The sequence below is a fragment of the Hypanus sabinus genome, chromosome 2 (assembly GCF_030144855.1).
Source record: "Hypanus sabinus isolate sHypSab1 chromosome 2, sHypSab1.hap1, whole genome shotgun sequence".
NCBI classification, from domain to species: domain Eukaryota; kingdom Metazoa; phylum Chordata; class Chondrichthyes; order Myliobatiformes; family Dasyatidae; genus Hypanus; species Hypanus sabinus.
Genome location: NC_082707.1, coordinates 113,571,727 through 113,593,053, shown reverse-complemented (window position 1 = coordinate 113,593,053; position 21,327 = coordinate 113,571,727). Strand labels below are relative to the sequence as shown.

At 43.8% G+C, this 21,327-nt stretch overlaps 1 protein-coding gene across 1 annotated transcript in view; it reads left to right on the top strand.

Moving 5' to 3' along the window:
* Positions 1–21,327, top strand: part of zfyve1 (zinc finger, FYVE domain containing 1) — a 73,114-nt gene that overhangs the window by 26,739 nt on the left and 25,048 nt on the right. The window contains exons 4-7 of the mRNA XM_059952559.1: positions 9,214–9,320; positions 12,048–12,156; positions 17,958–18,055; positions 18,251–18,368. Of these exons, the coding sequence (XP_059808542.1) occupies positions 9,214–9,320; positions 12,048–12,156; positions 17,958–18,055; positions 18,251–18,368 (432 nt within the window). The remainder of the gene's footprint in view (positions 1–9,213; positions 9,321–12,047; positions 12,157–17,957; positions 18,056–18,250; positions 18,369–21,327) is intronic.

The window sequence follows — 21,327 nt, the reverse complement described above, 5'->3', positions numbered from 1 at the left end:
CCCACAGACCCTCTTTTATCCTGACTCACAGGGTCTCAGACGTCAATCAGGTTGGGATGATGTAATCCCTCCACCAACCCCCCCCCCCCGGTTCATTGCCTGGGGCTTCGATGCATCGTACAGGATTCGATACACAATTCTGTCTCCAAGAGACAATAGCCGGTATCAATGGTTCCGCCTTTCGGGGGCCAGGACACATTCCAAACTCTTTATGGATTCTGCATGTCTTTCTCTCATTTCCTGGGTCTCCTGAACTGACTTAATAGTGATCTTGCGATTCTCACAAAGGAGGGGGCTACCCCGCACCCTTCGGCCCCTCAGAGCTGTGGCACATTCGTAACAATATGAAAATAGGTGGAGGGGAAAGTAGTGTTGAGGAAGCAGGGAGTCTACAGAAGGACTTAGATTGGGAGAATGGGCAAAGAATTAGTAGATGGAATATAGTGTAGGAAGTGCATGGTCATGCACTTTGGTGGAAGGAATAAAGGCGTGGACTATTTTCCAAGCGGCGAGAACACGCAAAAATCAGAGGTACAAAGGTATTGAATTGTCTTTATTTCTTGTATCCTTTACATATGTGAGGAGTAAAATCTTTACGTTACATCTCTGTCTAAATGTGCAATGTGCAATCATAGTAATTTATAATAAATAGAACAGTCGATGTAGCATAGAAATGCACTCAAATCAGCGTGAGTTAATCAATCTGATAGTCTGGTGGAAGAAGCTGTCCTGGTGCCTGTTGATCCTGGCTTTTATTCTGCAGTACCATTTCCTGGATGGTAGCAGCTGGAATAGACTTTGGTTGGGGTGGTTCAGATCTCCAATGATCCTTGGGGCCCTTTTCTCATACCTGTTTTTGTAAATGTCCTGAATCATGGGATGTTCACAACTGCAGATGCTCCAATCTCTGTAGAGTTCTGTGATTAAGGGAGGTACAGTTCCCATACCAGGCAGTGAGGTAGCCAGTCAGGATGCTCTCAATTGTGCCCCTGTAGAAAGTTCTTAGGATCTGGGAGCCCATACCAAACTTCCTCAACTGTCTGAGGTGAAAGAGGCACTGTTGTGCCTATTTCACCACACAGCTGTTGTGTACAGACCACGTGAGGTCCTCAGTGATGTGGATGCCGAGGAATTTAAAGTGGTTTACCCTCTCAACCCCAGATCAGTTAATAGGGGTTAGTCAATAAGGGTTAGCCCGTCTCCATTCCCCTTGTAATCCACAACCAGCTCCTTTGTTTTTGCGACATTGAGGGAGAGGTTGTTTTCTTGACACCACTGTGTCAGGGAGATGATTTCTTCCCTGTAGGTCACCTCGTTATTGTTTGAGATTGAATGTAGTGTTGTCGACACTTGAGAGTCCTTGTGCAGGATTCCCTAACGGGTTAACTTGCAGATTGAATCATTGATAAGGAAGATAAATGCAATGTTAGTATTCATTTCAGGAGGACTAGAATACAAGAACAAAGGTGTGAAGCTGAAGCTTTATAAGGCATTGGTCAGAACGCAGTTGTAGTCATGGGAACAGTTTTGGGCCTCTTATCTAAGAAAGGGTGTGCTGGCATTGGAGAGGTTCCAGAGGTGGTTCATAAGGATTATTCCTGGAATGAAAAGGTTGCATATAAGGAGTATTTGATGGCTTGGGTCCTGTACTTGCTGGAGTTTGGAAAACTGAGGGGGGATCTCATTGAAACCTTTTGAATATTGAAAGGCCTAGATACAGTGGATTTGAAGAGGATGTTTCCTGTAGTGGATGAATCTAGGACCAGAGGGCACAGCCTCAGAATAGAGGGATGCCCCTTTCAAACAGAGATGAGGAATTTCTTTAGCCAAAGGGTGGTGAATCTGTGGAATTAATTGTGATGGACAGCTTTGGAGGCCAAGTCACTGAGTATACTTAAAGTGGATGTAGATAGTTTCTTGATTAGTTGGGGTGCCAAAGGTTAAGGGGAAAAGACAGGATAATAAGGTTGAGAGGGAGGGGTAATAAATCAGCCATGATGGAATGGCGAAGCAGACTCAATGGGCCAAGTGGCCTGATTCTGCTTCTGTGCCGTATGGTCTTGTGGTCCTCGTCAAACGAGAAGATGGCTGGTGTATTTTATTCCTAAATAGAGGATATGAAACTTCATTGTAGTCTTGGTTCCTGTATTGACCTAATGTGAGGAATTGATCAGATCACCTGCAGTACATGATTGGAGTTTTGTACAGGCAGAACAAATCTAACAACATACTGAGCTATTTTAATTGAGGGAATCATTTGAGGAGCTGTGACAGCTTTGGTAGAGCTATTGGGATCCATTCATAGGTTGGAAGTACTTTATCTGTTCTGGCCTCTAGAGGTGCAGTTTGTTTTGTATGGACATCACGTCCAGTACGTAATCTGATTTATATAATTCCTGTGTGGGATAATTTGGATTCAACTTGAAGCATGTGGTGGAAAGACATTCATCTCCATCTCCTCTTTATTTGTCCTTGAAACCTTTTTACCTTTTTACAAGTAAGATCTCTTTAAAAACGTTAAAGGAAACTTCCATCTTGGGTGATTTTTTGAGGTGTTTACACTGCATAGCTTAGTATGTCTGCATTGTGAGGGCAGTTGAGTGAAAAGATAACTCGTCTTCAAAGGTTTTGTCTGCAGACTGTAGACATGCCTGAATGTCGTACGTGGCAATGTCAACTGGAACACCTTCAGTCGCCGAGACCTGGAAGTCAGGTTAGAATGGGGTGCATTGATTGCATTGTTGCAACAGCTGAATCCATGATTAGCAGAGCTGCAGCACAAGCCTGCGCTAGAGCTGAAGCAGCAAGAATGAGAGTGTTTTATGCTGAATGCAAAGCTGAGATGCAGACGGAGAAAGCTCATACAGACATGGAGAGAGGGCAAGTAGAGGCTACATTAAATGCGCTCAGGGAAGAGCATGAAGCTGACGCTGCCTCAGCAGGGGCAAAGGTGTATGAAGCCGTAGCTGACTACAATCTGAATCAGTCATGCTTTGCCATCATGCTAATGCAGATTATTGAACAATACGTTCAAACACCTTTTGGTTATGAAAAAAACAGTGCTCTAGCTCTACAAAGAGAAGCTGTCCACACCAGACTGCCGACGTACTCTTCACATAGTCCAGGTATTGACAGTCAAGGACTACAACAGCAAACACCCACACACCCCTTTCTGCACTTTATCACAGCAAAGACCTCAGTCAAGAGTTGCTAATGATGGCAACCCTATCTGCACAGTTACGGACAATCCAAACAGGACACTTCGACAATTTGTCCACAACAGTCCTGAGGAGACAGCAGATTGCTTGGAGGGAGAGAGAGTTTAAAAGAAGTGAATGGGGGCAGTTGACATATTTTGTGTGATACAGTCCCGAGGAGATGCTGTATTGTGTATAATTAAGTACTTGGCAAAGTCCAATAAAAAAAAGTTAGGTTTAAGTGGAGCGGCCATTGTTTGGTGGGGAGTTGGGGCTCTTTGAGACTTTAGCGAGGAGAGGCGTAGGCTGTAAGTAAACTTTTTTTGTTACTTATTCTTTCTTTTTTTTCTTATTGCACATTTAGAACAGTGGGGGTGCCAGGCAGGATAGTGGAATTCTCCTCTTGCAGGGAGACATCCAGTAACCCTGATGACTGCATTTGCCAGTAGTGCATCCAGCTGCAGCTTCTAACACACCGTGTTAATGTGTTGGAACTGGGACTGGATGAACTCCGGATCATTCGGGAGTCTGAGGGGTTGATAGACAGCACATACAAGTAAGTACATTTCTGTGCAAAAAGTCTTGGGAACCCTTGCTATATATATGTGCTTAAGACGTTTGCACAGTGCTGTAGTTGCACCAAGGTGCAGGACACTGCTAAATGGTGACCGTCAGGTGGGGGAAAGGGAATAGGCAGCCAGTGCAGAGCACCCCTGCAGCTGATCCCCTCAACAACAGGTACACTATTTTGGATACCACGGTCAGGTGGAATGACCTGGCTGAAGAAAGCCATAGTGGTTAGGTATCGGCACTGAGGCATTGTGGCTCAGAAGGGAAGGGGGTGAAGAGGCAAGCTGAAGTGACAGGGGATTCGTTGGTTAGGGGAACAGAAAGAATGTTTAGTGGATGAGAATGAGACTTCTGGCTGGTTTGTTGCCTCCTGCTGGGTGCCAGGGTCGGGGATATCACCGAAAGAGCCCTCAGTGTTCTAGGCAGGAGGGTGAGCAGTCAAAGGTCGTGATCCATGTTGGTACCAGTAACATGGGTAAGAGAGGTGACGGGCTCCTGCAATGTGAGTTCAGGGCTTTAAGTGCTAAGTTAAAGAGCAGGATCTCCAGGGTTGTGATCTCTGGCCATTTGCCAGTGAGGCCAAAAATAGGAAGATCATACAGTTTAACACGGGGTTAAGGAGTTGGTGTGGACAGAGGGCTTTAGATTTTTAGATTATTGGGCTGTCTTCCAGGGAAGGTGGAAGCTGTACAGAAGGGATCGTTTGTATCTGAACCTCAAGGGGGAGCTAATATCTTAGTGGGAAGGTTTGCTGGTGCTGAATGGGGGAGGCAGGGGTTTAAACTAGAGTTTAAAGATCTCATTAAAAACCCTGTTTAACTCTCTGCACAGCTTTGTATATGTGCACTGCAAGGGCAGAGAACTACCTCAATCCTTGCCCCTCTATAGGGTTTAAAAGGAAAACCCCCTTGATTGTATTTTACATCTTCAAAAAGCAAAGTTATTGTCGAACCTTTTTTCAAAAGCTACTGTGTTGCACGAGATTCTGTCGCTGCTGGAAAACTGGAGCAACACATACATAGTGCTGCGGGAGCTCAGCGAGTTAGGCAAGATCTGTGGAGGGAAAATAATAGTCAACATTTTGGGCTGAAGTCTTTGATCCTTCACTGACTTACTGAGCTGTGTGGTATTTTATCAAATTGTGCTCATGACTTTGAACCTGCAGAGCAATATTGTATTGGGCTTGCACTGAGAAACATGGAACCATTCCAATCCTACTGGAGCTGAATAATTGATGGGCAGTGTGGGTCATGACAATGCTGGAATATGCTGACCTTAGGAAAATGTGTAGTTTAGTCCCTAAACTAGTGGTCATCAACCTTTTTAAACCCAAGATCCACTACCTCAGCCTCAGTGAAATGCGAGATTAACTCTAAATTGATTAGGCACACACATGCGCACTGGGGCAGAAAAGACCAGAAGTAAAACCCATCAACCCGGATGTAGAAATAATATACCCACCCTTTTTTTGCACCGTGGACCGGTTTAATATTGACAATATTCTTCCGAACCGGCAGACGGGGGGGGGGGTTGTTCACGACCTTTGCGGCTCTCGGCTGTCCCGCCCTGCTCACATTTTTTCCGCGGAAAAAACTCAACAGGTTTGTCTTTAAGTGCAGGGTGCTTGGACTCAAGGTGCCGAAGCAGTTTTGAGGGCTTCATTGCCTCATTAGACAGCCTCCAGGCTCGAACTCCATCCTCTGCCCGCCGCCAGACGCCTTGGCCAGGTGCGGCTGGTCGTGGGTGGGGTGAGAGGACAAGGTCAGGGCCGGAGGTCCCCGTGCCAGGGCAGCGGCGGTTGCAGTCCGGACAGAGCGACCGACCGAGCGAGGAGAGCGAGAGGCCCACGCCCGCCCCCCTTGTAGGATCTATCAACCGACAAAAGTTTGTTTCAGCAGATCGCAGCGAGGTAGCTGCCCTGATACTTATGAAACCTTGAGCCGGAATTAGGTCATCTGCGAATATTTTAGCACCGGATTCCCCATGAACATTCGGTGTGCTGAACAGGTTCAGAGGCGGCGCCCATCTGTCCACGCTTTGGCCCTGTAGCATCGGCACTTCCTGCCGGCCACATGTTTAGGCGACTGATGATCTCGCGTGGGTTCAAGTTCAACAGTCAGCGTGACAGGGAATGAGGAAAGATTCAGCTGGCTCATATCGTTTCCCCGCGGCCCGGTGGTTGGGGACCACTGAAGTACACTGTAGTGCGGGGGGACCTATGCACATGCGCACTGGGCAGAAAAAATGGAATGAAAACCCCACAACCAAGAAACAATCTCTCAACAGTATTTGTGTATATATTTTTCTTTTTTTTTTCGGGATCTACTGAGAAAGTCTCAAAGATCGACGGGTTGGCGACCACTACCCTAAACAATGGAAACCTGCAGTTGTACAAAACTGTAGCGAGAGTATTGTGTACAGTTCTGATTGCTACACTATAGGAAGGATGCAGTAGCAATGGAGAGAGTATATCAGGCTGTAAGCCTGAGTGGACGGTAGAAATTATAAGAAGAAAATGGATATTTTGGATTTATTCTCTCCTGAATGTAGGAAGTTGAGGAGATGGCCTCATGGATGTCTATAACATTGAGGTTTATATATAGCCAGGAGAGTCCAGAACTAGAGAGTGTGGGCTTGAGGTGAAAGGGGAGAAATTCAAAGGAGATCTGAAGGGCAAGTTTTTCCACACACAAGATGAATATTTGGAGTGGAGGAGGTGGTTGAGGCTGATGCAATTACAACATTTAAAAGATGTTTGGCAAAGTGCTTAGATACGGAAGGAGTTGAGGGTCATGGGCATAATGAAGCCAAATTGGGTTTGAGTAGCCGGGTATCAAGGCTGGCATGGATGAGTTGGGCTGAAAGACCCTTTTCTAGTATAATTCTGAATCTCTGACTTATGCTTGAGTATACTGAGTTGTGATTCTGGCTTGGTGTTGGCTGGATGGAGACCAAGGAATTTATTTAATGAAAGTTATTGCCACCATCTTGTCTACGTGCTTCTACTGAGGTTGCACAAATTCTTCCATCAATAATTGTCCCTGCACTTTCTCCTTCCCACTGCCTTTAAAGAGGAGGGCCATTAGGACTGTAAATGTTCTGATCAATAATCCTTTGTCAATTTTGGCAGCAGTAACCTTTATCTGGCTATTTATTGTAGTGGTTAGCACAGTATTTACGGTACAGGTGACCTGGCTTCAATTCCTGCCATTGCCTGTATGTTCTCCCTGTGACCGTGTGGGTTTCCTCCAGGTGTTCCTGTTTCCTCCCACAGTCATCTAATCATATAACAATTACAGCACGGAAACAGGCCATCTCAACCCTTCTAGTCCGTGCCGAACACTTACTCTCTCTCACCTAGTCCCACTGACCTGCACTCAGCCCATAACCCTCCATTCCTTTCCTGTCCATATACCTATCCAATTTTATTTTAAATGACAGTCCGGAGACGTGCTGGTACGTGTTAATTGGTTAGGATTAACTTGGGGGTTACTGGATGGTGTAGCTCGAAAGGCCGGAAAAGCCTGCTCTGTGCTGAATCTCAATTAAATAAAAATGAACTATTATTTGTGAGATTTTTCTGCAGTTTTATTTATCATGTACCCATGTAACCTTTGTGACAAATTTTGTTCAGTTAGTAAGATGACAATGTTGAAAAGTTGATGAGGTTGTACAGAACAATAAGTTCACTTGTAAAGAAATGAAAATTTACACTGCTCCTATTCTCAAAACCTGCGACACTTCATTTTAATCAACTGTTTGGCATCCATTTACAATCTCCATTGACTAGTGTCTTTGTGCAATCTTTCATCACTGTGGTGCTATGGAGATGGGTTCTGATTTGGGGATGTCAGCACAGCTTTGCATATAGAAAAAACATGTCTGACAAATCTCTTGGTGTTCTATGAGGAAGTGACCAAGAAAACCGGAGAGGGTAGAGTGGTTAGGTATTGTCTGTGTGAACTTTAGCGAGGCCTTTGACGAGGGCTTTCATGGCAGGCTAGTCTGGAGGGTTAGATGGCATGGGATCGGGAAGAGATGTCTAACTGGATTCGTAAATGGCTCACTGGTAGGAAGCAGAGCATGGTAGTTTCTTGGACTGCAGGCCTGTGTCTAGGTGTGCCAGAGGGGTTGATGCTGAGACCGATTTTGTTTTGTGAATTATCAAAATGATTTGGATGTGAACGTACAGGGCATGGTTAGTAAGTTTGCAGATGATATCAAAATAGCTGGTGTAGTAGACAGTGAAGAAGGTTATGAAAAATCACAAGGAGATCTTGATCATCTAGATATGTGGGCTGAGGCTAGGCAGATAACTGTGAGGTGCTGCAATTGGGAGATATACCGGGGTAGGAGGCGCAGTGAATGGTGAGGTCCCATGGAGTGTTCTGGAAGAGGGCCCTGGGAGTGCACGTGCATAGTTTGCATCACAGGGAAATAGAGTGATGAAGGCATTCATCAGCCAGGGCATTGAATGTCGGTGTTGGGATGTTCCATGTGGTTGTATAAGACATTGGTGAGGCCACATTTGGAGTATTCTGTATAATTTTGGTCACCCTGTCACTGGAAATATGTTATTAAGCTAAAAAGCATGATTTACTGTGATGTTGCCAGGACTTGGGAGTCTGAGTTATAAGGAGAGGAGATCCATAGATTTGGACTTTATTCCTCGAATTTAGGAGATTGAGAGGTGACTTGATAGAGATATACACGATAATTTGGGGTATAGACAGGGTGAAAGTACATAGTCTTTTTTTAAGGAGCGGGTGCTGAAAACAAGAGAGCATAAGTTTAAAATTAGCAGCGAGACTTCTAAAAGGACACTAGGAGTAACTTCTACTGTGCCTTCTTACCCTGCTTTGATCTCCCAAGTGCAACACCTCATATTTATCTGGAGTGTGCACTTGGAATGAGTTGCTAGAACAAGTGATTGAGACAGGCACATCAGCAACACTGAAAAGCCATCTAGATGAGTACATGGATTGGAGAGGTTTACAAGGCTGTGGGCCAAATATTAGCGACAATCAGCATGGAAGAATTGGGCAGAAAGGTCCTTTTCCATGCAGATTTGAGAATGAACATCGTAATCCAAAAAGTAGATGTTCATGTTTTTAAAAAAAGGTAAGTAGTATTTCTTTATTTTTTTAACATCAAAGCATTGAATATGACTAAAGTAAGCAAATATTATGAAACGTGTATTTCAATGTAAAACACAGCAGTTTATTTGTGTTTTAATTCACACAGAAATAGATGTGGGAGGGAAATGAAAAGGGATTACTATGGCCTGTTATCCAGAATGGGAACTTCACCTCTAATAGAGTTCCCTGAATTGTAAAACATTTCCGTTGAGGTTATGCCCACTAGTAACAGAGACTGGGTATTTTGATACCATTAGAGAGGAAAACAACTCTGCTGAATAATCATTCTTTCAAAAATTTTTCTTTAGGCTTTGAGTGAGCGTTTCTGTGGAGAAATAGCAGATGACCGAATGGCTTATAGCTGCTTCTTCCCTGATGAATATTTTACTTGCTCCTGCACGTGTCTCAGCTGTGGGTAAGTGATTATCTATACATCCCGATGCATGGCTTCGACTGAAAACATTGACAGTTACTTTCCTCCAGTAGATTCTGCTCAAACCACTGAGTTCATCAGGCAGATTGTTTGTTGATAATGATTCCAACATTTGCAGTCTTCGGTGTGCGTATGTATATGTGTGTGTGTGTACACACACACTCACAGACACGCACACACACACACACAGTCACACACACACACAGTCACACACACACTCACTCTCGTACACTCGCACACACACACTCACTCACTCTCGCACACACCCCCCCCCCCCCCCCGAGAACTCAAATCCTCGGGATGCCCTAACTTTTGCGTACTGTTACTGTGAATAGTTAAGTGAGTAAAAGATGAACTGATCTCCAAAAGTCATAAAGTTAAAAATGAAATATTCTTTTCAACATTTTAAGCAAGATTAGTGTATTATTTTTGTTTTGTATAATTTTACGGTGGGGGGAAAAGGAAAGGAGCACCATGCAAAAGTTTGGGCACCCCAAGGGATTTGAGCACTCAGCTAACTTTTACCAAGGTCTCAGACCTTAATTAGCTTGTTAGGGCTATGGCTTGTTCACAGTCATCGTTAGGAAAGGCCAGGTGATGCAAATTTCAAAGCTTTATAAATATCCTGACTCCTCAAACCTTGTCCCATCAATCAGCAGCCATGGGCTCCTCTAAGCAGCTGCCTAGCACTCTGAAAATTAATATAAATGATGCCCACAAAGCAGGAGAAGGCTATAAGAAGATAGCAAAGTGTTTTCAGGTAGCCATTTCCTCAGTTCGTAATGTAATTAAGAAATGGCAATTAACAGGAACAGTGGAGGTCAAGTTGAGGTCTGGAAGACCAAGAAAACTTCCTGAGAGAACTGCTTGTAGGATTGCTAGAAAGGTAAATCAGAACTCCCGTTTGACAGCAAAAGACCTTCAGGAAGATTCAGCAGACTCTGGAGTGGTGGTGCGCTGTTCTACTGTGCAGTGACACCTACACAAATATGACCTTCATGGAAGAGTTATCAGAAGAAAACCTTTCCTGCGTCGTCACCACAAAATTCAGCGTCAGAAGTTTGCAAAGGAACATCTAACCAAGCCTGATGCATTTTGGAAACAAGTCCTGTGGACTGACAAAGTTAAAAATAGAATTTTTTGTCCGCAATGAGCAAAGGTATGTTTGGAGAAAAAAGGGTGCACAATTTCATGAAAAGAACACCTCTCCAACTGTTAAGCATGGCCGGGGGAGGGGGGTGGGGGGGGGGCGGGTGGATCGACCATGCTTTGGGCTTTTGGTGCAGCCAGTGGCATGGGGGACATTTCATTGGTAGAGGGAAGAATGAATTCAATTAAATACCAGCAAATTCTGGAAGCTAACATCACACCGTCTATAAGTGCTGAAGATGAAAAGAGGATTGTTGCTGCAACAGAACAACGATCCTAAACACACCTCAAAATCCACAATGAACTACCTCAAGAGGCGCAAGCTGAAGGTTCAGCCATGGCCCTCACAGTCCCCCAACTTAAGGATCATCGAAAATCTGTGGATAGGCTCAAAAGAGCAGTGCATGCAAGACCACCCAAGAATCGCACAGAATGAGAAACCTTTTGCAAGGAAGAATGGGCGAAAATCCCCCAGACAAGAACTGAAAGACTCTTGGCTGGCTACAGATAGCATTTACAAGCTGTGATACTTGCCAAAGGGGGTGTTACTAAGTACTGACCATGCAGGGTGCCCAAACTTTTACTTCAGGCCCTTTTCCTTTTTTGTTATTTTGAAACTGTGAAAGGTGGAAATAAAAAAAGTTATCTTGCTTAAAAATATTAAAGAAATGTATCATCTTTAACTTTGTCTTTTGAAAATCAGGTCGTCTTTTACTTGCTTAGCTATTCACAGTAACAGAAATTTTGACCAGCCTTTTGCATAAAATTCCATGGTCAAGGTCACTTAGATCACATTTCTTCTGCATTTTGATGTTTGGTCTGAATAATACTGAACCTCTTGACCTTGTCTGCATGATCTTATGCATTGACTTTCTGCTGCACAATTGGCTGATTAGATATTTGCATTAAAGTGGCCACTGAGTGTAAACTTGTTTTTTTATTGGCCAAAGGAGATTTACTGTGTTGCACATGTGCAACATAGATGTAATTATCATGAAACCAGAGTTTTTGGGAATGGCATAGATATTCGTATAAAACCACACAGACTTCCACAGTGCAGTCTCACTTTATGGTTGAGCTCATAAAGCAGTGTTATTGAATGGGATACATTCATTGAAAGGATTAGTCTAATTTGAGCCAGGGCTTCTCACAACTTCAGTCAATGGAACTGTAAAGAAAGAGATGGATACCGGATGCAAGGGTAGCTGTGATTCTTGCAAGTTAAAGAAAACTTTATATTAAGTTTTTGTTAAACTGATCATTTTTTAATTTTGTGATTCCATAAAAGAGCCCAGAGATTTCAGCTAGGGGGTAAATCCAGGTTGCTGCCAATTGCTTTCAAATAGGTGGTGGTGGAAGGACATTGAGAAAGAGTATATTTGTCCCTGTCCAGATGTTTGGAAGCACGGAAGATGTAAAAGAAAATATAAATTGTAATGGTCAAAAATGATGAGCATTTCTCTTAGTCTGGCAATTGAAATTTTGTACTGACAAATTGGAACCACTTTGAACACCCAGATATGATGATGTGCTCAGAGTTGTGATGTTGGTCTGGTTTAGGGTTGGCTGCAAGAACAGTATGAACCATGCAAAGGATGGCATTCCTCATGAAGCTCAAAGCCGCTGCAGCTACTCACACCAATATGATAACAGGGTGTATACTTGCAAGGTGAGTTTATTTTCAATTATACTTCTGTTGTTAAACCTAGCGTGCTGAAGAGATCAGTGGATATGCAGAGAAAAAGCAATAATTCTACATTGTAAAACAGTTCAGGATCAGCATATTTTACAAATTGTTCTTGATTTATGCCTCATAATTCCCTTCCAGAATTATGAAGTAAATTTGTGTTTTTAAAAATCCTTATTAATACCTGTAGAATATATATTTATCAGTTGGTTTTGACCCTTATGACAGTTTGTCTATCCGGAGATGGGCTGGGCCAGGTCAGGTGGATTGTTGAGAGATGGTTTCTGTTGTGTGAATTAGGTCACCGGAGAAAGGTACTTGTTGATATGAAGCAGCCTCTTTATTCGACAAAACAAGATACAGTAGGATCATATCGACATGCTTTCAGTGGAAAGCTTTGGCTGGCCCGCGCTACTTGATATTTTATGTGCTAAACATCACAGGACAATTACAGATTTGCAATGCTTCTACAATGCTTTCTTTGAAACTGCACACGAACTTCACACTTCCCGATTCACATCCACACCAGACATCTATATGAATTTTAATCAGCATTGTCTGGTCTATGATTCTAGACTTTTAGGAACATATTGTTCGGAGCTACATTTTAAATTAAATCTACAATCTAGAGTATATTCAGGTTTGAAGATTGGTGGCTGAAGTCATTTGCTAAATGTGCTAAACCAAAAATCACTCTGACAGTCCCTCGTCTTGGCCCTCCTGGACAAAAATAAATTTGTACCAGGAAAAAACAACTTTAAAGGAGGATCTACTCAGATAGGGCAGCAGAAATGCTCTACCTCAGAATTTCTCCCCCCCCAATTACTTTATGTGCATCTACATCTACCCTATCATCCCTAATCGCTACCTACAAGATTGTTCAACAGTCTTTAGAAATGCAGCTTCATTCATATGCTTGTTGGCTCTTCCCCTGCTGGCCGATTAATCTCATTCCTTGTCTTCACCCCTTCATTCTCTAGTCATTAAAACTCTTTCTTTCCAGAGGCAACAGCAAGGTAGGTGTATCAGGCTCACAGGCCGTCTCATTGATGTACAGAAGGGGTTGGGGTGATCTCTATTTGAGTGCCTGCAAGGACCTCTCCCTGGTGGCACCCCCTTCCGAACTCTCCAATCGATCACTGGCCCGACTGCTGAAAGGGACCAGGTCACTTGTATTCACTCCCTGTTCAGACTGGGGGTGACTGCCTTCCAATTATCCAACCCTGAATACTCCTGATATGTTTGATATTTATGTTCTGCATAATCCATGGCTGTTTCATCAGCTCTTTGAATCACTGCCATTATCGTCCCCAGTTATTCTCACCTCCCCCACAACAGTCACTGCGTCACTTCCCCTTTCTTCATTGCTGGCGTTCCCGTGCCCCCTGTGCCATACTGTCCCCCATATTCCTCAGGCACTTCACTTCACTTCACCCTGCCCCCCCAGTCACTGCGTCACTTCCCCTTTCTTCATTGCTGGCGTTCCCGCGTCCCCTGTGCCATACTGTCCCCCATATTCCTCAGGCACTTCACTTCACTTCACCCCGCCCCCCCAGTCACTGCGTCACTTCCCCTTTCTTCATTGCTGGCGTTCCCGTGCCCCCTGTGCCATACTGTCCCCCATATTCCTCAGGCACTTCACTTCACTTCACCCCGCCCCCCCCCCCCCCCCCCAGTCACTGCGTCACTTCCCCTTTCTTCATTGCTGGCGTTCCCATGCCCCCTGTGCCATACTGTCCCCCATATTCCTCAGGCACTTCACTTCACTTCACCCCGCCCCCCCCCCCCCCAGTCACTGCGTCACTTCCCCTTTCTTCATTGCTGGCATTCCCATGCCCCCTGTGCCATACTGTCCCCCATATTCCTCAGGCACTTCACTTCACTTCACCCCGCCCCCCCCCAGTCACTGCGTCACTTCCCCTTTCTTCATTGCTGGCGTTCCCGCACCCCCTGTGCCATACTGTCCCCCATATTCCTCAGGCACTTCACTTCACTTCACCCCGCCCCCCCCCCCCCCCCCAGTCACTGCGTCACTTCCCCTTTCTTCATTGCTGACGTTCCCGCGTCCCCTGTGCCATACTGTCCCCCATATTCCATAGGCACTTCACTTCACTTCACCCCGCCCCCCCCAGTCACTGCGTCACTTCCCCTTTCTTCATTGCTGGCGTTCCCGCGTCCCCTGTGCCATACTGTCCCCCATATTCCTCAGGCACTTCACTTCACTTCACCCCGCCCCCCCAGTCACTGCGTCACTTCCCCTTTCTTCATTGCTGGCATTCCCATGCCCCCTGTGCCATACTGTCCCCCATATTCCTCAGGCACTTCACTTCACTTCACCCCGCCCCCCCCCAGTCACTGCGTCACTTCCCCTTTCTTCATTGCTGGCGTTCCCGCACCCCCTGTGCCATACTGTCCCCCATATTCCTCAGGCACTTCACTTCACTTCACCCCGCCCCCCCCCCCCCCCCCAGTCACTGCGTCACTTCCCCTTTCTTCATTGCTGACGTTCCCGCGTCCCCTGTGCCATACTGTCCCCCATATTCCATAGGCACTTCACTTCACTTCACCCCGCCCCCCCCAGTCACTGCGTCACTTCCCCTTTCTTCATTGCTGGCGTTCCCGCGTCCCCTGTGCCATACTGTCCACCATATTCCTCAGGCACTTCTTTAGGTTGCACCTGGTGAATTTCAGCCATTTTCTCCAGCCTGCGCCAGAATTCTGAATTCCCACATACGACTTTAAGTCAGGGCAACTCTGACAAAATGCCCTGTTTCTCCCCGGTGTTCAAGGGCTTATGAATGGTTGTAATCAGAGTCTCTGGCTGTCTCAGATCATCAGGATTCTCATCTGATGTTGCCTAACCTCAGTAGGTGCCATCGTGACAGATATATCTGGGTAAAACCTCTCCCTGATATATCTCCATACTAATGTCCACACTACGCAAAATATAAATGATGGGTACCAGCTAAACAGTACATACTTAAAACCACAGAGTATGGACTCTGCAATCTGCCACTTTTGAGCACCTGAACTCATGGTGCTGGCTGTATTCCTTTGCATCAAACTCACAAAACTCATCTGCTAAAATGCAGCCCCCCAGAAAGAATATACATTTGTGTCCTGAACCTTCAATAACTACCCTTCGCAACTGGTGGCTCCATCTTACCAAATTAACACACACAGTTTTATCTTTTACATAAGCATGCATGCATTCGCACACACTACTTTTATATCTATAGTTCAGCTCTTCGTGTTTGCAGTAAATCACTTTCCATGTACCACTGACCCAATAGCTCAAAGTGTGAGTGCTAATTTTAAAAATACACACTCACTTAGACTGCTAAGATTGCAGGCCACACTATGGGTCACCCAAAGGTACCCTTCTGCTGACACCCAATGTTGTTTCGTGAATTGGGTGACTGGAGAAAAGAACTTGTAGATATGAAGCAGCCTAGCCCACGCTACCTGATATTTTATGTGCCAAACAAACAAAAGGACAATTCCATTTCCAATGCTTCTACAATGCTTTCTTTGAAAGAGGACACAAACTTCACACCTCCCACACCACAGACAGCTATATAAATCTTAATCAGCATTGTCTTGTCTGTGATTCAAGGCTTTTAGGAACTTATTGTTCGAGTTGCATTTTAAATTAAATCTACAACCTACAGTATATTCAGATTTGAAGATGATGGCTAAAGGCATTTGCTTTATGTGCTAAACCCAAAAATCACTCTTAACAAGCTCCACAATGCTCACATCAAGCCTTGAGTAGCGGTGACCTTAGTTGGGGCTGTGGATGATGAAGAATCCATGTTTTCTCTTTTGCTCTTTCCATCCAAAGTCTGTTCCTGAGGTCACAGCTTCCTGTTGAACCTTGCCCACTGGGTGCCTGGAGAGCTGTATGTTTTCCTTTAAGGCACAAGGGTATGTCCACTCAAGGAAGGTCAGATGTTTGTGGTTAAGTATCTCCTGGACTTTCAGGTCATTTCATCAAAGCAGTTCTGGTGCTTAGTGTTGGAGAAGTCTAGAGCCTGTTCACAGGTGCTAATTATGGTGCACTCCAGACATGTGGACACTGCAGCTTCCACTGGCAGTGGGTCTTTAAGCATCTAGCAGCTAACTTTGTGGAATCTGACCTTTTTAACAGTTTCTTGTGGCAACATTTCTGACTCAGTACATTTGATATTTTCATCAGTCAGACCACAGTGTAAATGTATATTTGTTGCAGTGTTGTTTGTTAAAATGAGCTCTTGTGTCACATTTTCAGTCCATTGTTTATGGCACGGACATAGCTCAACTTTTATGTAATGAATGCTTGTTGGAACAAGATGAAGTTTGAGTGAGGAATAAGTTTTGCCAACCTCTGAAGTGTGAATCGGGACACCGTTTGTCCTTTGCCTTTATCTTACTACATCTTAATAATATATTGCTGTATTCAATCCATTCCCAATAACAAATTAATTGCCATGACGAATGTTAATTTGGTGAATTTATTTGTTATTGTTGAAGTTTATTATCATGGGCACGCTTCCTATCAAGGGTATGAATGCCATGAAAATGAGCTTTTTGACGTACATTACAAATATAAATTAACATTCTTTATACATAACATACATAATAAAATAAGCTAAAACACAATGCCAATAGTACCAGATGAGGAAAATGTTGTCCAAGGGTTTGCAAGCCAGTTCAAGAGCCTAATGGCAATGGGAAGTAGCTGTTGTTGAACATTGGTGTGCATCTTTAGATTCCAGTCTCTCCTGCAAGATGGAAACAGTGAGTAGAGGGTATAGTCTTGATGGTTAGTTCCCTGATGGTGATGAATGTTGCCTTCTTCAGAAATCAGCTCATGTAGCTGTGTTATTGGGACGAGAGCTGTATCCATGAGAAAACTGGTGAGTCCGCTATTCTCTGTAGCTTCTTGTGTTCCTATGCATTGCAGTTTCTGTACCGGGTGGTGATGCATGTACCTATCAGTTTGACAGAGTTTTGACATGCCTAATCTTCTGAAACTTCTAAGAAAGTCGAGATACTGGTGCATCTGCATGTTGGGTTCAGGATAAATGCGCCTATGACCTTGAAGCTGCTCACCCTTTCCAGCTCGGGCTCTTCAGTGAGGACTAGTGCTGGTTCATCTGATTTCCTCTTCCTAAAGTTCCTTTTTGTTTTCTGCCGTTGAGTGCAAGGTTGTTGTTATGACACCACTTACCCTGCTGACCTATATGCACCAGTAGGATAGTACTGAAGGTGGGCTTAGCTTCTTTATTTCATATGTGCACAATTACCATTGGCTTAGTTTGATAATTTTGTTTTTTTTAAATTTATGCTGTTGAGATTTTCAAGTTTTTGTGTCACATCATTAGGGAGAACAAATGAACCACTTTTCCTCTTGACGGCCTGTTTCCATAGGATTGAGCTACCTATAATCTTACACCAGCATTAAGTTTCAGCAGGTTATAAAAGCATAAACCTTATTTCAGTTTCACCAGCTTTCCACTTTCCAGGAAGGATCACATGATGGTGATTTTAAAAGCCTTGATATGAGCTGCCTGCCCTAATCCAGAGGCCATCTATGGTGCGCTGGCTGCTCAGGCAGACATCAGCTCAGTGCAATATAGTACTTTGCCATGAAGCCAGGCAGCAGCTGAGGAGAAGAACTTTTTTTCAGTAACCATTATCGCTGATGAATAGGTCTAAAATGCTAAATAAATAATATTCTTTCTGGGAGAAAGGAAATGTTTGAAACTGGAAACCACAATGAAATGATGGTTTTATTACAGGCTTGCTATGAGCGTGGAAAAGAAGTCATTGTGGTGCCAAAAACATCTGCTTCCACAGACTCTCCTTGGTTGGGCCTCGCCATATATGCCTGGTCAGGGTGAGTCTCTACACCTTCTAACTTAATACCAAGACCACAAACATCCTGACAAGCCCCACTAGAGCAGATGTGCAGTTCAGAACCACCAACAAAATATTGTTGAAATTAAGCTGACAGTGTTATAGCATTCCGGTTTAAACAGTTTTTTCGATGTGAATATATTGAATAAGTTATTGAGTTTATTGCCCCTTACAGGTATGTGATTGAGTGCTCAAACTGTGGGATCATTTATCGGAGTCGACAGTATTGGTTTGGTAACCAGGATCCAGTGGACACTGTAGTAAGAACAGAAATTGAGCACGTTTGGACAGGAGTGAGTACAGCTAATTAAATCTCTCCTTGTGCACATGCTTGTCTCCATTTTGTACTGAGCAACTAGACTTGTGATCCAAACTCTGCATTGTGGTGTAGCTAGAAGAACTGGTGTCTCATACTTCCACAATCTCTTTATTCTATTATTTATGATTATTAATAAAAAGTACTCTTCACTACTTTTCTTCCCCGGTTTTGAAGAGTTATCAGCCTATGACATTAGATTGTTTCTTTTTCCAAAACAGTTGCCTGACCGGCTGTTCCCAGCATTTTCTGTTCTTATAGCAGGCTCATTAACTTTACAGGTCATTGTGCAAGTGCTGGAATTTCTTAACAAAGATAATAAGAAATTTCAAAGATAATCGATTAGAGTCAACAGGAATTTATTATGTTGACTCTTGACCTCCGGTTGACCTTGTCAAGACCTTGCACCTTATTGTGGGCGTGCACTGCACTATCTCAATAACTGCAGTCATTCATTCTGCATTCTGTTACTGCTAATACCTCAACACTAGTGTGCTGAAATTATCTGTATGTTTGGCAAGCCAACGCAAGTTTTTTCACTGTACTTTGGTATATGTAAAAAATAAAATAAACCAATTTACCAATTTAAAGGGAAATTATCTTCCAAAATGTTGAGTTTGAAGTTGCAATAAGCAGAGTGGATACAGAAAATTCGATAGAACTGTGTATTTAGATTTCCAGATGGAATTTAATAAGGTGTTGAATAAAAGGTTGCTGCACCAAGTGGTCATATATTGGCATGGACAGGGATTGGCCAATTAACAGAAGACAATAGTCCACTTCCAGATTGGCAGTCGGTAACCAGTGGGGTGCAGAGGGATCAGTGCTGGGCTTCAGCTTTTAATGAACCTCATTGAAGACGTGGATGGTGTGACTGTGCATGTTTTGAGAATATGAAGACAAGAGTGTGAGTAAGGTGTGAGGAGGACAGAAGTACGTTTGTACAATGGAATAGGTTATATGAGTGAACATGCAGTTGGCAGGTGGAGTATAATGTGAACAAATGATACCCACTCCTTGGGTAAGTGAAAAACAACAGGGTTTTTGACCCATGGATGAGATTACAGAATGTTGTGGTACAGATAGATCTGGGTGTCCTAATCCACAAAACACAAAAGGTTAGCATGCAGGTGGATGTATACTGTTGGCTGTAGTTGCAGGGAGATGGGTTTCGCTGCAGCTTTACAGCGTAATGCTGAGATCGCACTGAGCAGGCTGCCTGCTTCACTAAAGGAAACACGCACTTTCATCCAAGGCAGTGCGTATTCCCAAGCTGAAGGAGCTCCAAAGTGAAGAAAACGTAAGTAGTTTGGACTTGTACTCTTTGCAGGTGATCTTCTTGAAATATTGACAGGGTGGATGATAATGTTTTCTCTACTGGGATTTCTGCAGCTCAGCTATCAAAGTAAAGGAATGTAGAGGACAAAATAGAGGAATGTCCTCTCTGAAGATGAAGAAGCTTTGGAATTTCATAGTCCAGAGAACTGTTATTGACTATATTCAATCAAAGTGGAGATTGAACTATAGGATTCCCCAGGGATATGGGGGAGCACCTGGTGTTAAGGCTAAGTTAATATCAATCAATATCTTATTGAAGGATGGAGTTCATAATGTTATGTTCTTATACTGTAGTGTTATATATTAAGCTATGTGCTGATGAGGTTTATGCATGCAATTCTCCAGTTATCAACGTAGCAGGAAGAGCTCAAAGGGTTTCATTTATTAAAGTAATTTATTAATTTTCAGAATCATTCATTTCATCAAATTCCCTATTCGACCCACTCCACTCACCAGTTCCATTCACCCACTACAAGTATGTTTCATACATGTGCTTCCTGCCCCCCCCATCTGGTTTTGGTTCCACTCCCCCAGTGATTTCCGTCATTGACCATCAGTAGCCTACCAGATTCCATTGTGTTCCTGCTCACCTCTCTCCAGCCTTCACATTCACCCCCTACCTTGCTTATCTGCTTCTCAATTTTCCTCTCTGTCTGCCTTCATCTGTCATTCACCTGTCACTGTGTATCCCCTTCCCCTCTCCTATCTGTCATCTCTCATCCCTCCTCCGTCTACCAATCACCCTGGACTCTTATCTCACCCTTCCCCCTTTCCTCTTTATATTGGCTACCTCCCCTCTTGATTCTCAGTCTTGATGCAATATTTTGATCCTAAGTGTTCAACATTTCCTTTCTCTGCACAGACACTATTCAGTCTGCTGAGTTTCTCCCTCCCGCAGGTTGTTTGTTGCTTCAGATTCTAGCATCTGCTTTCTCCTGTCTCTGCACCTAGCCAAATGGGTCCTTCTGGAAGGAAGCAAGCCCTTTGGCCAACCGGCCCATGCCCACTAAGATTCTCATTGAAGTTAGTCCTCTTTGCCCGCATTCGGCCCATATTGCTAAACCTTTCATATCTATGTACAGTACCTGTTCAGAAAACTTTTTAAATCTTGTTAGTATCTTTCAAGACACCAGGATGTAGCCAAGCATGCTCAGTGTCTTTGCCAGTTATTACCCTTTTGCTTATTTTAACTTGCTGACCACTTGTTTTAAGTTTTTCCCTCCCTGTATAATCGATCTGTAACACTGTACCTTATATACACCAACACTGTGTAACACTGCACCTTATGTACACCAACACTGTGTAACACTGTACCTTATATACACCAACACTGTAACACTGTACCTTATATACACCAACACTGTGTAACACTGTACCTTATGTACACCAGCACTGTGTAACACTGTGCCTTATATACACCAGCACGGTGTAACACTGTACCTTATATACACCAACACTGTGTAACACTGTACCTTATATACACCAACACTGTGTAACACTGTGCCTTATATACACCAACACTGTGTAACACTGTGCCTTATATACACCAACACTGTGTAACACTGTGCCTTATATACACCAACACTGTGTAACACTAT